This window comes from Triticum dicoccoides, chromosome 7B (genome assembly GCF_002162155.2).
Source record: "Triticum dicoccoides isolate Atlit2015 ecotype Zavitan chromosome 7B, WEW_v2.0, whole genome shotgun sequence".
NCBI lineage: Eukaryota > Viridiplantae > Streptophyta > Magnoliopsida > Poales > Poaceae > Triticum > Triticum dicoccoides.
In genome coordinates this window covers 66,111,271-66,125,263 of record NC_041393.1, presented here as the reverse complement: position 1 = coordinate 66,125,263, position 13,993 = coordinate 66,111,271, and the positions used below count along the sequence as shown (strand labels likewise).

Genomic DNA, 13,993 nt, shown 5'->3' with positions numbered 1-13,993 from the left:
CTTGGCCGGAGCCCAAAAAGATTTTGGGTATTCCTACTGTGTGTGTACTTCTGATCCACTGTCTTCTAATTTGCTAATCCAAAACGGAACCAGTACTAAAATGTGAGCAACTTTAATCAAACAGACATAAAGTGAGTATTAATTCTTAACTTGGATTAATTAAAATTGATGAACATCATTCGCAGATCTCTAGCAACTTAGTAAGATCAACATTAACTATGCACAATTACCATGAAACAGTAGCATGCATATTGGGCTAACCAGAGGCTTAAATATCCAACTCTAAATATGATTCGCTAGATATGTGATTGACCTACCAATCAAGAATTAGTGTTGTAGTGCAAGCAAATAGGTGTATGATACCATTGTTAGTACTCCAAATTGTTGAAAGATCATGTGAAGATTTGCACACTCAAGGACAAGTGTCTTTATTTGGTTCCATTGTCCATGTTGTTGAACTACCAATACTAACTCTGAGACTTATATGGCCCTCTGTTTGGAACGCAATAATTTTTTCTGGGGGATGTCAGTGAGTCCGGTTGTGTTGCTTGGATTCGGCAGGAGAGCCTTTTTATACGCCTATACGGCCGTGGGCGAGTCGTGCACGATACTTGGTAGGGGTTTTCAGACAAAGAGAGAGACGAAGACCAATCCGAACAACAATCGATAGGCACATGCAAAGGTACGTACCCCGTTATATCCCCCACTAATGCACGCGAACAAATAGAAGAGGCAACACTACAATCTGAATTGTTGCCTCTGTATTAGTGAGGCTCTGTAATGAAAATTGGGAATTTACTCATCAGGTCACCTCCATTTACCTTTTAGTGGTTAAACCACCAAACCCAAAGCAATATCTGCAATTTATTTAATAATCGTATTAGATTTTTTTTTCCAGAATGTGTTAGAGCCATTTCTTTTGCCGAGCTACATTCTTGTGCCTAGGATACTCAAGGAAAATGGCTTGCGAAACATGTCTTCACAAGTTCACGTGCTACCATTTCATAAACAGGTGACCACCACAGTCCCTTCCGTGCATAGGACATACAGGTTCGAGATGGCAGGCTACTGTAAGCAACCTTCGAGATGGAATGTTGGATTTTACTCTAGCAAGGCAGGACTTCTCCAAAAGAGATTATCATCTGGCTATTTATTGCTTTGAGCTCCCCATGCTACTAACACTCATCAGATATTGTGTTTGCTACTGTGAGACAAAGTTCATCAGAACATCTGAATTGACTCCTTACACAGGGCTCTGAATTGACACAATTAGAAATAGAAGAATAAAACAATCGCTAGAGCTCTTGTAGGCAGAGTAACCCATCAATTTTCGACTTAACCCGAGGATGGTGTCTATTTTAAGTGTAAAGAAACACAGAGAGATGATCAGGTCATATAGTTGCAGAAAGTAGCAAATGGCAGGAATTTACGTTGGCATATACGTACTGTATCGTCCAGCGCCAGCGGCAGGCTCTCGAGCTTGAACAGGTCGGAGTTGGGCTCGTTGCTCTCCTTGACCTGTCCCTCTCCTTAGCCATGCCATGGACGCTCAGCAGCTCCTTCGCCCTCCACTCCGCCTCACGCCAATAACTCGGTCTCACTCCTGCTAGCGTTGGTCAGCCTCGCCATCATCCTAGCTCGATGGGCGTGTTCCTCCTTGTCCACCGCGACCTCCGCCGCTGATGAAAACCTCACGGCCCGCCTTTCAACTCCCGAGAGCCTCAAGAGTCTCGTACTCCCGCCGGGAAGCGCGCCATGACGTGATCGACCTCGCCGACGCCGGTTCCGCCACTACTGTCGCCTGTTAGCGCCGGGGCCTGCATTTGCCGCCGCGTCGGTCAAAAACGACCTTGCCGGCGGTCGGCGGCAGGCGAACGATGCCGACTTCCTTCTGTTCTTCCTCCTGGTCTTCTTTTTCTCCTTGCTTTCCCTGGCAACGCTGGCCCTGATATCGGCGGCGGCCGCAAGAGAAGCAATGGGCTGGTCTGTGGGTGGGGCAGGACGCGGTACGACCTTGGCGGCTTCAGCGGCTGGGCAGTGGACACGGACGGCGATGAGCCGGCGAAGGGACACCGGTGGTGAGCCGGCTGCGTCTCGGCATATAGCCACACGCCTCAAATAGACCAATGCCAAACAGAGGAAGAGACGGACAGAATAAGAGTACGGAGGATAACATCAATTGCATTTGGCCGCTACAGAGCACCTCACCGACACGAAACACGCCCACCCACCAAGCTCAAGCAACACAGCCAAAGAACGCAGGCCCCGCGCGCGCGAGGCATCCCAGGCGCCAGGGTGCACGGGCAAGAGAGCAAGCTGAAGGCAGCCGTCGTGTGCTCACCCTCCTGTGGATGACGCGGAGATGGGGAGATAGGGAGCTGGGGGCGCAGTCTCGCGTCCACTTCGACCTAGCCTAACCGGGACGGCATCTCCTCATGATGACGACGCGGGGCGACGACTCTGGTAGCACGGGACGGCGGAGCGTCGTCGGTTTTGACAAATGCAAAGTCGAGGCGTGGCCGAGTCGCGTCTCGAACAAGATCGGCTGTGAGGCGGGGAGGGCCAAGAGGAGGCGATATGAACAATCGAGGAGAAGGAGGGCTCTTTTATAGTCATATTCAGCGGTGGGGCGGGATTAGACTGGAGACTTCCGGATGGATGAATACTACTCACTCACGTAAACTAATCTGGGAACCATCGGTCAAAGCAGTGCTAGGCAAAACAAATTGGTTTGCAGGAAAATCGCAAAGCGCACATGGAAGAGTACCTCGTCATTTCCCCAGTAATTTGCGTGTCAGCCTCTCATTGGCCAGGTTTTTACTGATTGAAAAAAGTCAAAAAAACCAGATAAAAGAAACCTGGCTAGGTTTAGTATATTTAGAATTCCGTTAGCAAATTGAAACGTTTGCATGTCGGCCGTCTATCAGCGATCGAACGGCTACATTTCTAACTTCAAAAACCACATAACAAGCCCCGGCCACCCGCACCGCCCGACGGAACCGATGCCCTCTCCCGGCCTGCCGCCCCCCGCCGCCGCGCTCCTCGCCGACGTCGGCGCCCTCCGCCGCTCGTACGCACGCCTCATCGCCCTCTCCTCCACGCTCCGCCACCTCGACCAGATCCTCGCCGTCTGCCTCGCCTCCGGCCACTACACCGTCGACCCCGCCCCGGCCACCTCGCTCCTCATCCGCTACGCCGCCCTCCGCACACCTCCCGGACAGCTCCTCCGCCTCTTCCGCGCCGTCCCCAGTCCCGACCGCTTCCTTCGCAACGCCCTCCTCCGCTCCCTCCCGTGCCTCCGCCCCGACCTCCTCTTCCCCTCCCCCGACTCCTTCTCCTTCGCCTTCGCCGCCACCTCGCTCAACTCTTCCAGCTCGCGCGGCGGCGTCGCTTCTCTCTCCGCCTCCGCGCGCGCGCTGCACGGGCTCGCCGTGGCCGCGGGGTACGCGGGGGACACGTTCGTGGCGTCGGCCTTCACCAAGCTGTACTCCACGCTGTCGAGAGGCGATGACGCACGCAAGGTGTTCGACGCAGTGCCGTCTCCGGACACGGTCCTCTGGAACACGCTGCTCGCCGTGCTGTCCAGCTCGGAGGCCATGGAGGCGTTCGTGCGGATGGTCAGGGCAGGATCAGCGCAGCCTGACTCGACGACGTTGTCATCCGTCCTGCCGGCAGCAGCGGAGGTTGCGGATGTGACGATGGGAAGGTGCGTCCATGCCTTCGGGGAGAAATGCGGATTGGCACAAGACGAGCATGTTGTGACGGCGCTGATCTCACTGTATGCCAAGTGCGGGGACACGGAGTGTGCACGACGTCTCTTTGACAGGATGGTGGTGCCGGATTTGGTTGCATACAATGCCTTGATCTCAGGCTACTCGGTTAATGGCATGGTTGGATTGTCGGTGGAGCTGTTTAAGGATCTGGTGACCTTGGGCTTGAGGCCAACCTCGAGCACGTTGGTGGCGCTGATCCCGGTGCACAGTCCATTCGGGCATGAACAGCTTACTCGGTGCTTACATGCGTATGTTGTCAAGGCTGGATTTGATGCCAATGCTCCTGTATCGACAGCGCTTACCACTCTGTACTGTAGGTTAAACGACATGGACTCTGCAAGGAAAGCCTTTGATGCAATGCCTGAAAAGACCATGGAATCATGGAATGCCATGATATCGGGGTATGCCCAGAATGGTTTGACGGAGAAGGCCGTTGCACTCTTCCAGAAAATGCAGGCGCTTAATGTGCCACCAAATCCGCTCACCATCTCGAGCACTCTGTCGGCCTGTGCACAGCTTGGAGCTTTGTCATTGGGAAAGTGGGTACACAAGATCATCTCCAAGGAGAACCTCGAACTCAATGTTTATGTCATTACAGCGCTCATTGACATGTATGTGAAGTGCGGAAGCATTGTTGAAGCTCGCCGCATCTTCGACAGAATGGACAATAAGAATGTGGTCTCCTGGAATGTGATGATCTCTGGATATGGCCTCCATGGTCAAGGTGCTGAAGCTTTGAAGCTCTACAAGGACATGCTGGATGCAAACCTTCTTCCAACAAGCTCCACCTTCCTGTCAGTACTCTATGCGTGCAGCCATGGAGGATTGGTTGAGGAAGGGCGGACAGCCTTCCGGTCAATGACTAGCCATTACGGGTTCACTCCAGGTATCGAGCACTGCACTTGCATGGTGGATCTTCTTGGCCGAGCTGGCCGGCTCAAGGAGGCTTATGAGCTCATCTCAGAGTTCCCCAAGAGCGCCATTGGACCTGGCGTATGGGGGGCTTTACTTGCTGCTTGCATGGTTCATAAGGATGCTGACCTTGCAAAATTGGCCTCCCAGAAGTTGTTTGAACTAGAACCTGAGAACACCGGCTACACGTCAAAGAAGCAGTACTCTGAAGCAGCTGGGGTGAGGCAGGAGGCCAAGAGCAAGAAGCTGGTGAAAACACCAGGGTGTACTCTAATCGAGATAGGTGACAAACCGCATGTCTTCATGGCTGGCGATCGTGCCCACCCAGAGTCAGACGCCATCTACTCGTACTTGGAGAAGCTCACTACAAAGATGATTGAGGCTGGGTACCGACCCGACACGGAGGCAGCATTGTATGACGTCGAGGAGGAAGAGAAGGAGCATATGGTAAAGGTGCACAGCGAGAAGTTGGCCATCGCCTTTGGATTACTGAATACAGAACCTGGGACAGAGATCAGGATCATCAAGAACCTGAGGGTGTGTCTGGACTGTCATAACGCCAGCAAGATTATATCCAAGGTGACGCAGAGGCTGATTGTGGTTAGGGATGCGTCAAGGTTTCACCATTTCAGAGATGGTGTTTGCTCCTGTGGTGATTACTGGTGATCCACTGGGATTTGCTCTGATCTCTTAACAGATGATTAGTCGATTCTCACGAGGTAATCCTCCCTGGAGAGCATTTGCTGAGCTAAAATAATTTGTAACCCTCTGGCGCCATTTTTGTGTGGCTGGAGAAAGTCAGAACTGACTCATAACCAGCACATTCCCCATTTCAGTTCCCAACAAGAGCCAAGGTTTTAACCCAAGGCACAAACTCTCTCGCCAGTATACAACAATTTTGCCAGCTCATGGAGAAGCACAACTCCTTCAGCATACAGTTGAAGTCGTTCACACAAACATAGTGCTGATGATAGAACCCTTGTAATGGATCGAAAATTATAATGTTTGATTGCCAAGATTGCCAATTGGCATAACATGCGAGCTACAGAATAATTTGTGCTTTTCTACAAGTATGGTTAAAAGTGTTAACCAACATTGCTAGAAGCCAGAACACAAGCTTTGTTAGTACTTGCTTTCCTGGTAACAAATCATTACTTCACAATAGATTCTCGATGGTGTTGCTCGCTGTAATGACAACGTGGTGTTTGCTAATGGATTGGAGAGAGCACTGCTCTTTAAAGGGCAACCTGGTGCATGTAGCTCCCGCTTGCGCAGGGTCCAGGGAAGGGTCCGACCACTTTGGGTCCATAGTACGCAGCCTTTCCCTACATTTCTGTAAGAGGCTGTTTCCAGGACTTGAACCCATGACCTCATGGTCACAAGGCAGCAGCTTTACCACTGCGCCAAGGCTCCCCTTCGGAGAGAGCACTGCTCTTTATCAAAAAAAAAAGTTATCGAGGGCAGCTGTTTTGCCTAAGATGCTGAATGAACTGCAGTATTTCAGCATTGGCTATCATAGGTTTGCTGCTGAGCTACGCCGTCTTGGTCATGGCAGAATCTTCATCAGCCAGTGTGTGCCATTCCAGATTTCGAGACATGTGTTCTTCCTGCTGCCATTGGCAAAAGATATATATTAGTGTCCATTAAGTAATCTGTATAAATTCAAATCGTGTTGAATAGAGAGTACCGGTAGGCTTAAATGACCATGTCTTGAAAGTAATATGAAGAAAGGACTGTTAAGAAGAGTGATGAAGAAAGAAGATTCATGACAAACAGGAACTATTGTCAAGCTTATGAGACAAGATAATTAACTTATGAGCTGCATGAGAATTTAGTCCGTTGTTCCTACCTAGCTCCTCAGTCTTTGGCCGCTTGCAGTCAGGACTCAGGATCCAGATGCTATTCAGTATACATAACCAGGCACTTTAGCATGCGATGGAGGCAAACAAAGGTTCTTCATGAATCATGAGCTCAGATGAGCCTAGCCTCAAGAACTTTGTCAGCGTTGATATGGTTATAGCCTTGTGATGGCAGGCCAGCACCCAGCAGCATATCAACATCCACAGTGTGTTCTAACAGTACATTTTGGTGAGGTCTAAAAATCTGAATATCTCATGTCGCCATGTAGCTTCAAAAATGAACAACCTTGTGATGAAATCTGAGATTATAATGTTCTGCCAACACTAGCCAGGTGTATTCATCATCTCAGATTTCATTTAAAAATTTGACCTTATCAGTTATCCTCGTCGTTTCAGTATTCATTCCAAATTTGGAGCCAGATCCTCAGGTACCAGACAACACACTCCACAGTCTACATTACTCCATCCTTATTCTGGATCTCGCTCCCATAAGATATGAGTGTACACAGGAGATACAAAGAGAGATTCTCCTGAATAATTAGTAACTCTATGGACCGATCAGGTGTGAAAAAATACAACTCTGTGGCCTTTGTTAGGGACATCAAATTCATCCATTTTCAAGTCCCACAGAGCTGCACCCGGGTAGCTTGACTAGTCCTCTTTCCTGCATCGATCTCCTGATAGCAATTGACTTGTCCCACCTCCCGTATGAGGTATACAAGTTGGACATGAGCACATAAAAATCCGGCGTGTCAGGATGAAGAACCATCATCCTATTGATAGCTTCTTCTCCAAACTCTAACCTGGAATGGAGCTTGCACCCATGGAGAAAAGCTCCCCAGACACTAATGTCTGCTTGCATTGGCATCTTCTGTATGAACTCCAATGCCTCCTCCAGATTTCCGGCACGGGCCAGCACATCAACCATACATGCATAATGCTTCATAGAAGGAGTGATGTTGAAATACTTTGCCATGCTCTCGAAACACTTCTTTCCTACAGTAACCATTCCAGTGTGGCTGCAAGTGGAAAGGACACTTGTGAAGACTACTTCATTTGGTTGGATATTGTCCTTCAGCATTTCATTAAAAAGGTCAATCGAGCCAGCAGAATCGCCCTGCATACCATAGCCTCCAATCATAGCACCCCAAGTGACAGAATTGCGGTCATTCATCTCACCGAACACCCTCTGAGCAGATGGGAGATCAGCACACTTGTTGTACAGGTTCAGCAGAGCAGTGTTGACGTAAATGTTGGACAGAAATGCGTATTTGACAGCAAAAGTATGGAAACATTTACCGATAAGTAGATCACCCAAACAAACACAGGCTGACAAGGCGTTCACTACGGAGATGGCATCAGGAGAAGAACCCTGCACCCTCATCTGACTAAATAGCATTAGAGCTTCATTGCCCATGTCATTCTCAACATAGCCAGCAATCAATGAATTCCATGTGACAACATCCTTGTTCGAAATTCTTCCAAATATCCCATTGGCCTCTGACACTGCTTTACACTTTGCATACATATCTACCAGCGCATTCATCACCACATCCTTCTCAACCACACCTAACTTAACTGACATCCCATGAATCAACCTTCCCAGAGACAAGTTGCGCAACTGAGCGGAAGCTGAAAGAACAGTTGCTATGGTCACCGAATTAGGAACAATGCGCACAAATTTCTTGCCAGCAAACAGAAGCAATGCATCAAGAGGACTCCCATTCTGCGTATACCCCACGATCATCGTCGTCCAGAGAACAAGGTCAACAAAACCGAGCTCATCAAACAACCGCCGAGCATCCTCTAGCTGTCCGCACTTGACATACATATCCAGCATCGCTGCAGTAACGAAAGGGTTAAAGACCATACCATGTTTGATCACTGACCCATGAACCCATCTCCCTTGGTGTAAACTGCTGAGCATGGTGCAAGCCGTGAGCACGCTCGCCATCGTGTACTCGCTCGGCAGCACACGCTCTTCCCTCATCTCGTTGAACAGCGCCAGTCCTTCTTGGGCGAGACCATTCTGCAGGCAGCCGCTGAGCATCGACGTCCACGACACCACGTTACGGCTAAGGATCCTGTCGAACACCTTGCGTGCGTTCTCCAGGTCGCCGGCTTTGGCGTACATGTCGACCAGGCAGTTCATCACGAACCCGTCCGCGCCACCGGCCTTGACGGCGTCGCAATGCAGCCGCCTGCCGTAGCGGAAGTCGGCCGACCTGACGGAGGCCTTGAGCGCGAGGGACAGCAGGACGACGTCGTCCTGCGCCTCGGGGCACCGCCGCCGCATGCCCCGGTGGAGCGCGACGGCCTCCGCGTGCCGCCCCGCGGCGGCGTGCCACCCGAGCGCGACCCTGTAGGTGTAGGGGTCAGGGCGGGGGGTTTCATCGAGCACCCTGCGCGCGGAGGCGAGGTCGCCCAGCGCCGCGTAGCAGCTGAGCAGCTTGGTGCGGGCGCGGAGGGCGCGGAGGAGGCCGTGCGCGAGGAGGCGCGCGTGCAGGGCGCGGAGGGAGGGGACGGTGGCGCACGCCGGGAGGAGGCGGTGGAGGAGGGGGCCGCCGTGGGGAAGGTGCTCGACGGAGTGCGCGTCCGGGGGAGCGCCGCGTGGGGACGGTGCGTGCATTGGGCGTTCCGGGCTTCCGGTTCTGTTTGCTACTACCTCGGAAGGGTGTACAAGGCCCAATTTGCCTCACCGTATGTGTGTATTCTTGTCGTAACCTGAGATTTTTTTTTTCATAGATTCGTTTATTCAAAACATTTTATCTCTCAAGTCTTGCATTCAAATCTTCAATTGTTTTCATCGTTAGATTTTTTTCGTAGATTCGTTTATTCAAAACATTTTATCTCTCAAGTCTTGCATTCAAATCTTCAATTGTTTTCATCGTTAGATTCCTCGCTTTGGGATCTTCAAAACTCGATCCATGTTGATAGGTTTTCATGAACTTTTTTCACAAAAAAAACTGAACAAAAAACCCGAACCGGGAACATATTCTTTTTCCTTTCCGAGAGCCACGACCGTGCCTCTCGTGGAAGCAAATCCATGCCTCCATGAGAAGTAAAGCTGCGCCTTTCACGGAAGAAAAAATAAAGCACATTTTTTTCTTTCCGAGAGGCACGACCGTGCCTCTCACGAAAGCAAGTACGTGGCTCTATGAGAAGTAAATCTGCACCTCTCGCGAAAAAAATGTGTTTTTTTCTTTTCCGAGTGGCACGACCGTGCCTCTCGCGAAAGCAAATCAGCGCCTCCATGAGAAGTAAATATGTGCCTCTTATGAAAGAAAAAAACAAATATTTCCTCTTTTTGAGAGGCACAATCATGCCTCACGGGGAAGAAAATCAGTGCCTCCACGAGAAGTAAATGTGTGCCTCTCATGGAAGAAAAAACGCATGTTTTCCTCTTTCTGAGAGGCACGAGCGTGCCGCATGTAGAAGCAAATCCGTACATCTCCAAGAAGTAAATTTGTGCCTCTTGCGGAAGGAAAAAAAATGTTTTCCTTTTCAGAGATGCAAGACCATGCCTCTCGAGAAAACAAATTTGTGCCTCCCTGAGAAGTATATCTGTGCGTCTCGTAGAAGGAAAAATAAAAACATGTTTTTTCACTTTTTCAAAAGGCATGGCCATGCCTCTCACGGAAGCAATTTTGTGTCTCCATGAGAAGCAAATCTATTCCTCTCGTGGAAGGAAAAAATGCATTTTCCTTTCCCGTGCCTCTCATAGAAGCAAATCTGTGCCTCTAGCAGAAGTAAATATGTGCTTCTCGCGAAAAAAAATAGAGCACATTTTTCGCCTATTTTTTTCAAATCCTAAGAGAAAATGTGGAAACTGGAAAAAGCTAAAAGAAGGAAAATAAATCATCTAAAAGCTGAAAACACGTAAAAAACCCCGAAGGGAGCGTCCAGAGGCGACAAGTGGCACGCTCCTAGCCCACACCAAGTGACCCTTGCGGGGGCTTCCGAAGGAGGATTTCTTGATTAGTTGCTCTCCTCCTTTTTCTTGCGGGAGCGTTTTCCTGGAGCGCGCCTTATGTAGCATCTCGCTTGAAGCGAGACATAGGGAAGCCTGGCCTGAGGGAGAGCAAGACTGGGCCGGCCCAGGAGCCCAGAACTTTGTTTCTTTTCATGTTTATCGTTTGTTTTTTTGCTTTCTCTTTTTACTTTTGTTTATACTTCCAAGTATTATAAAAATGTTAATCTAGCATTTGTAAAATGTGTGCAGAAAAAATGTTTTTAATGTATACGAAAAATGTATAAAGAATACAATGCATATGAAAAAGCTAATCATGTATTTAAAAAATATTAATCAAGCATTTGAAAAAAAAATCATCCATTTAAAAAAATAAACTTGTATAAAAAATGTTCCTGGTGTACACAAAAAATGTAGAATGTGTACTGAAAAGTACTCATCAAACATAAATATTTGCAAAAATGTTACTATCTGTTTCATATATGTTAAACATGTATAACAAACGTTCCAATGTATACGAAAAATGTATATACATAATTTTTAAAAATTGTTGATAGTGTATAAAATATATTAACCATATATTTAAATATGTTAAATATGTACTAACAATGTTCCTAATATATAACAAATCTGTACAATGTGTATCAAAAAAGTTGTCATCAAACATCAATTTATGAAAATGTTAAACGTGTATAAAAAATATTCCTGATGTATACATAAAACTAGCAAATGTGTATGAAAAATGTTGACATTTGTTGAATAAAAAATAAAAAAACGGTGAAAACCAAGAAAGACCTTAGAAAGAAAGCAAAATGGAAAACCCATAAAACTCGTGAGAACCCATAAGGAAACAAAGATAAGCAAAACAAAACCAAACACAAACAAAAAAACTTGATGAAAACTAAGAAAGAAAGAAAACATGAAAAAGTATAGAAAATAAAAACCAAAGAAACAATGAAAAGAAAACCGAAGAGAAAAAGGAGACCAAAAAACTAGAGAAAAAAGTGCAAAAAATAAACCCAAGGAAGAAACAAAAGAAAACCAAAAAGAAGAAAATGAAAAAGAAAACAAGAAAACTGGTGAAGAAATAAAATAAAATAAAACCCAGACCCCAACATTTAAAACTGGAGAAGAAACCCACACCAATAGAAACAAAAGAAAACCACGAATGAAATCTGATACGTCTCCAACGTATCTATAATTTTTGATTGTTCCATGCTATTATATTATCTATTTTAAATGTTTTATATGCATTAATATGCTATTTTATATTATTTTTGAGACTAACCTCTTAACCTAGAGCCCAGTGCCAGCTTCTGTTTTTTCCTTATTTTTAAGCTTCGGAGAAAAGGAATACCAAACGGAGTCCAAATGGAATAAAACTTTCGCGATGATTTTTCTTGGACCAGAAGGCACCCAGGAGACTTGGAGTTCAAGTCAGAAGAGTCACGAGGCGGCAGTAAGGGTGGAGGGAGCGCCCGGGGGGTAGGGCGCGCCCCCCCTATCTTGTGGGCCCCTTGTGACTCCCTTGACATAGTTCTTCCTCCTATATATTTACATATATTCCCAAACCACAAGAAGCATGCACGAAAACACTTTTCCGCCGCCGCAACCTTCTGTTCCCGTGAGATCCCGTCTTGCGGCCTTTTCTGGCATCCTACCGAGGGGGATTCGATCACGGAGGGCATCTACATCAACCCTATCGCCCTTCCGATGAAGCATGAGTAGTTTACCTCAGACCTACGGGTCCATAGCTAGTAGCTAGATGCCTTCTTCTCTCTTTTTGATTCTCAATACCACGGTCTCCTTGATGTTCTTGGAGATCTATCCGATGTAATCTTCTTTTGCGGTATGTTTGTCGAGATCCGATGAATTGTGGATTTATGATCAACTTATCTATGAATATTATTTGATTCTTCTCTGAATTCTCATACGCATGATTTCATATATTTGTATTTCTCTTCGAACAATCGGTTTGGTTTGGCCAACTAGATTGGTTTTTCTTGCAATGGGACTGGTGCTTAGCTTTGGATTCAATCTTGCACTACTAGGGAAAAGCCTATACACAGAGGTATAGCAGTAGCGCTGGTTAAAATAGGGCGCTACTGCTAATTTGTAGTAGCGCGTTCACGCAAAGCGCGCTATAGCTCAAACGTTAGCAGTAGCGCATCTCCGGAAACAAGCGCTACCACTATAATTCCCACGGCTTAGCCGATAGGCTACACATAGTAGTAGCGATCCATATAGAACCGTGCTACCGCTACTTACTTTGTAGCAACTCGTTTTCTTCTAAACTCGCTACTGCTAAAGGATATAAAATTAAATGGAAAGCAAATAGAAAGGTAATTCAAAATGAAAGAAATAGAAAGGTGAAAGGAAAAAATAAAATGTGAAGAAAAAGAAATGAAAAGGGGAAAAAGAGAAAGGAGTAGCAGTAGTGTGTATACCAGAACGCGCTGTAGCTAACATAGCAGTAGCGCGCTTTTTGGAACATGCTACTACTACTTCTGAATTAACCACCCGCCCCGGCTCAAAATTTGGCTAAGTCCTCCATTCCCCCCTTTCCCCTACTCCTCTGTCGCCGCCGCCCGAGCCTGCCCTCATCGCCGCCGCCCGCTCTCAACCTCAGCACCGCCGCCCGCCGCCGCTCTTAACCTCACCGTCGCCGCCCTCGACCTCACCGCCGCCGCCCTCGACCTCACCGCTGCCGCCGTCAACCTCACTGATGTCTACTACACAACCTTCTTCTTGTAGACGTTGTTGGGCTTGCAAGTGCACAGGTTTGTAGGACAGTAGCAAATTTCCCTTAAGTGGATGACCTAATGTTTATCAATCCGTAGGAGGCGTAGGATGAAGACGGTCTCTCTCAAGCAACCCTGCAACCAAATAACAAAGAGTCTCTTGTGTCCCCAACACACCCAATACAATGGTAGATTGTATAGGTGCACTAGTTCGGCGAAGAGATGGTGATACAAGTGCAAAATAGATAGTAGATAAAGGTTTTTGTAATCTGAAATAATAAAAACAGCAAGGTAATGAGCGATAAAAGTGAGCGTAAACGGTATTGCAATGATAGGAAACAAGGCCTAGGGTTCATACTTTCACTAGTGCAAGTTCTCTCAACAATAATAACATAGATAGATCATATAACAAGCCCTTAACATGCAACAAAGAGTCACTCCAAAGCCACTAATAGCAAAGAACAAATGTAGAGATTATGGTAGGGTACGAAACCACCTCAAAGTTATTCTTTCGGATCGATCTATAAAAGAGTTCGTACTAGAATAACACCTTATGACACAAATCAACCAAAACCCTAACGTCACCTAGATACTCCATTGTCACCTCAAGTATCCGTGGGCATGATTATACGATATGCATCACACAATCTCAGATTCATCCGACCAACACAAAGTACTTCAAAGAGTGCCCAAAGTTTCTACCGGAGAGTCAAGAACGTGTGCCAACCCCTATGCATA

At 47.3% G+C, this 13,993-nt stretch overlaps 2 protein-coding genes across 2 annotated transcripts; one reads left to right on the top strand and one right to left on the bottom strand.

The window, feature by feature from the left end:
* The first annotated feature begins 3,002 nt into the window (after window positions 1–3,002).
* LOC119338619 (pentatricopeptide repeat-containing protein At4g30700-like) lies at window positions 3,003–5,757 on the top strand. The gene is made up of 2 exons (XM_037610916.1): window positions 3,003–5,404; window positions 5,522–5,757. Exon 1 carries the CDS (start codon window positions 3,003–3,005, stop codon window positions 5,349–5,351), a length of 2,349 nt encoding a protein of 782 aa, XP_037466813.1. The 3' UTR covers window positions 5,352–5,404; window positions 5,522–5,757.
* On the bottom strand, window positions 5,671–9,173 carry LOC119338618 (pentatricopeptide repeat-containing protein At2g03380, mitochondrial-like). The gene is made up of 2 exons (XM_037610915.1): window positions 6,373–9,173; window positions 5,671–6,295 (listed from the first exon to the last, which is right to left on the bottom strand). The coding sequence occupies exon 1, from the start codon at window positions 9,171–9,173 to the stop codon at window positions 7,152–7,154; it is 2,022 nt and encodes a 673-aa protein (XP_037466812.1). The 3' UTR covers window positions 5,671–6,295; window positions 6,373–7,151.
* Window positions 9,174–13,993: the final 4,820 nt, after the last annotated feature.